The sequence below is a fragment of the Lactuca virosa genome, chromosome 5 (assembly GCF_052849685.1).
Source record: "Lactuca virosa cultivar CGN04683 chromosome 5, Lactuca_virosa_CGN04683_v6, whole genome shotgun sequence".
In the NCBI taxonomy this organism is placed as follows: domain Eukaryota; kingdom Viridiplantae; phylum Streptophyta; class Magnoliopsida; order Asterales; family Asteraceae; genus Lactuca; species Lactuca virosa.
This window is the reverse complement of record NC_136430.1, coordinates 266,729,690-266,734,108: the sequence shown is the minus strand read 5'-3', so window position 1 is coordinate 266,734,108 and position 4,419 is coordinate 266,729,690. Positions and strand designations below refer to the sequence as shown.

The 4,419-nt window shown below is 33.0% G+C and overlaps 1 protein-coding gene across 1 annotated transcript; it reads left to right on the top strand.

The window, feature by feature from the left end:
* The first annotated feature begins 547 nt into the window (after positions 1-547).
* LOC145112709 (zinc finger protein 2-like) lies at positions 548-979 on the top strand. Its single transcript, XM_079048845.1, has one exon. The coding sequence runs from the start codon at positions 548-550 to the stop codon at positions 977-979; it is 432 nt and encodes a 143-aa protein (XP_078904971.1).
* The last annotated feature ends 3,440 nt before the right edge of the window (positions 980-4,419 follow it).

Here is a 4,419-nt window from a genome sequence, read left to right as displayed (position 1 = left end):
CGATTAATGCACGATTAATCCATATTTCTGCAACCTTGACATATATATATATATATATATATATATATATATATATATATATATATATATATATATATATATATATATATATATATATCATTTTATCCAAGTCGTTTTGTATTTTAATTCAAATAATTGCGAGTATAAAATTCATAGTTGGCTTTGGATATGTCTTCATTTATAATTGCCTTGTATACGTACATATATTTTAGTGCATGTAAAATTAATGAACAACTATTGGAATCAGCCGACAAAAGACTCCATGGATGCCACTAAGAGAGGCGACCAGTCTTCGAATCCCCACTCATTGTTCCATATCTCTATCCACATACATAGACACAATAGAGACTCAGAATCCACATTTTCTATTTTGTGGTTGCATAAGTATGAGCAAGACTCAACCTTATATAACACGAATACCTTATAAAATTCGACACAAACCCTCCTTTTTCTTGCATAAATAAAGAAGGGTTTTTTATAGGACTTCATGATCTCTTGCACGTAACTCATCTGCTGTTCTTTAGTCATGAGTTTCCTCAATCTAAACCTACCCGAAAACGATATCTCCTCTTCTTCATCTTCTTCATCCATTCTAAACACCTCTCACCAGCGAGTTTTCGCCTGCCATTACTGCAGAAGAAAATTCTACAGCTCACAAGCCCTTGGAGGCCACCAAAATGCTCATAGAATCGAAAGGAACTTAGCAAAGAAGAGTCGTACTGAATTAACCTCAGCTGTAATACCTCGTGCTGGGTACACCCAGCCCACATCAAGGTCTGGTTCTAGTGTCCTAAACAGTAGGGATGTCCAGCCACCAGTCATGATGGGGCTCAACCATCAAGCAGAAAATGTTGGATGGTTCAGTGCTAGTGAAATGGGTAGAGGAGTTGACTATAGTTACAAAAGTGAAAGTGTTGAAGAAGACTTTAATCAGCTCGACTTGTCTCTCAGACTTTGAGCTGCCTAGCTTTTAGTACTACGTTTCAGATTATTAACTCGTCATTTTAACCTGACTTGTATCCTCAATGCATTTTCGTAAAAGTTCTTGTAAGTGATTGGGACTTTCTTAATATGAGCACTAAGTTTGAATCTTATAGTATTTATTTCTAATTTATAGTAAGCGTTAGTACTGATAACAAATATTTTCCATAAACTACACGTTCTTATTGTCCACAATATATATAAGGATTACAACAATATGGGCTATACACGTAAAGTCTAAGATATAAACATGGGACGAAAATTACAGATGAATATAAACATACTAACATCCTCCGTCCCAGTTGAAATGGAGGGAAGATCGAAAATTTAAATTGGCTCGAGATTTATGAAACAAACATGTGGGTAATATTGAAGTTCTGAAACCCTTTTATTGGATGTCAATGTGTTGCTTCTGGAATGAACATGTTATACTTGCAGTTGAATGTTCGACACTAATAGTATCTTTTTATGCAACCTTTTTTCATTGTTGATATATCTTTATTTTTTTACTAGGTATGATACCCGTATACTATACGTGTTTATTAAAAATAAAAATTTAATATCAATATTTGAACATTAAATATTTTATAAAATAACACTTTTTCATAACATAATGTAATCTTTTGGAACATTTATAAAAGAAATCAAATATTTTTTAGAGCATTTATGAGACTTAATTATCAAATTAATAGAATGATTTTCTTTCCTTATAAAACTTATTAGAATTTTGTGGAATTTTATTTTAAAAAATGTAAACTCCTAAAAAAATAAAAGTGGAAAATAATAATTCTAAAACTCTCACAAAATTACATGTGACAAAACTCTTAACAATTTGACAAGTGGCAAATAAACTTTCATTTATTAGAAAGGATGAAGAGTTCTAATAGCATGACATTTGTCAATAGAATAATAAACTTATTCATTTATTAGATTAGTAAGATGTGTAGATTCCAAAAATAACATTTATTAAGTAGTTATCATTTGTTTATAACACCTTATATTTATTTATAAATGTTATATATATATATATATATATATATATATATATATATATATATATATATATATATATATATATATATATATATATATATCAGTGTTGTAAATATCGGCCTAGACGCTTGGCGGTCTGCAACTGATTACGATTATGGGTGTTTGGCGGAAATTGGTCAATATCGGTCAAACTCGGGCCTCGGCGGTCCTTGGCGGGAAGATTTTAAAAAATTCAAATTTTCAAAATTTCAAATATTACACCAAAATTTACAAAACTTCAAAATTTTAAATTTTTAAATATTCAAATTTTCAAATATTATATCGAATATTTAAAAATTTAAAAATTTAAAAATTTTAAATTTTCAAATACTATTTTTTCTTAGGATATATATATTTTTTTGGAACGGAAAGAATTTTATTAAAAAACTAGCAAGAGGCTAGAAAAAGAACATTACAACAACTTACAAGCAGAGACACGATTATGAAGCCAATTAGTCCATTCTATATTAGCTTTGCTACACGTATTAAAAACCCAAAAATAAGAGTTTTTGGCCACGTCATCAAAAATAACTGATTTCATAGGCAACACCGTTCCAAAAAAAATGGAATTCCGAAAATTCCAAATGCACCATAATGTCGTCATAATCACCGCGTCAAAAACTTTTCGTTGACCACTTCTCCAAGAGAACGATTTAGACCAAAACAATAACGAATCTATGGAAAGGTGTTGAGGAACATGAACACCCCACCAGATAGCAACTCTAGTCCAAAGATCAATAAACTCACTACACCCAACAAACAAGTGATCAATAGACTCAATCGTAGCAGAGCAAACTGGACACAAGATTGAATCCAATAAAATTCCCCTATAAGAAAGATTTGCTCGAGTCGGAAGGCCATTTAATCTTAATCTCCAGATGAAAATATTCAACTTAATTGGAACCCAATTATTCCAATAAGTTTCGCCATCACCTGTAGACAACATCCCATTATCAATATCAGACCTAGCTGAAGAGACTGTAAAATGATCGGACGTATCCAAGAGCCACCCCAATCGATCCGGACTGGAATTAAGGTGTAAGCCCTGCAGCAAAGTCAAAAAAGCATCCCACTGGGACTGCTCAATACCACCCCGAGGCCTATCCCCTTTCCAAATATCCTGCCAAAACAAAAGTCCGACTACCATCTCCAACCCGAATTAGACTTAAAGAAAGCAAATCCAAACCGCGAACACCCATATGAGACAACATACGAATGACACCATTCCAAGGACCCATCCAACCTTTTTTGATAATTAAAGAACCACAACCTCCATCAGAACCATAGATAGCCTTTACTAACCGAACCCATATAAGATCAGGATTATGAAAGAAACGCCATCTCCATCTTAAAAGCATAGCCCTATTAAAAGAAAAAAGACTACCAACTCCTAGACCACCTTCTTTCCTACCAACCAGCATGAATCCAATGCATACACCTGTCATCCAACTCCGCACCCCAAAAAAATCTAAAACGTAACGCCTCCAAGGACTTAAGTACCGAAATGGGAACCAAAAAAATAGACATCAACTAACTTCCCAAACTCCCCAGGACAGACTTGATCAACGTTAGACGGCCACCAAAAGCGAGAGTTTTCACCTTCCACCCCGATAGCTTGGAACGAAAACGATTAACAATAGGAGACCAAGCTGTAACTCTGGACATACATTGACCTACTGGCACACCCAGATGAATAAAATGAAGATATTCTGGAGCACACCCTAACTTACGAGCCACCAACTCAACCTGAGGCTTAGAGACACAAACCCGAATCAACTTGCTTTTCAACATTTTCTTAGGATATATTAACTTTTAAAATAGTTTTATTAGTAATTTATGGTCCCCGATTAATCCTCCGATTAATCCCCGCCAAACCGATTAATCGCTTGACCCCAGTCGACCGCCGAACGATTTTTATAACCTTAATATATATATATATATAATATATATATATATATATATATATATATATATATATATATAAGGATTATTTGAGTATCATTAAGACACTTTATAAGACATAACGGCATTTTTTTCAACAACTTAAAGATGAACTTTATTAAAAACACTAACAAGAAACTAGAGGAAAAGAAATTACAAAACATTACAAAGCAATGAGTTTTGTAATCACATTGTCCAATTGAGTCTACTTTTAGAATTTCTATTCAAAAACCAATCAAAAGAATACATTGCAATTTTTTTCAAAAATACTACTTCTTTTAATTTTGGGCGATTGAAATATTTGATTATTTCGATAAGTCCAAAGCATCCAGATAGCGGTCAATGTAATCACCTCCAAAACCTTCCTCTTTGCAACCGCCATATTCACTGTATATGTACGTGTCAACAACTCAGCAACAGTGATCAACATAGGTAAAGTAACAT

What these genes read in the sequence shown, in the direction of transcription:
- LOC145112709 (XM_079048845.1), top strand. Translation starts at nt 548, where the DNA reads ATGAGTTTCCTCAATCTAAACCTACCCGAAAACGATATCTCCTCTTCT.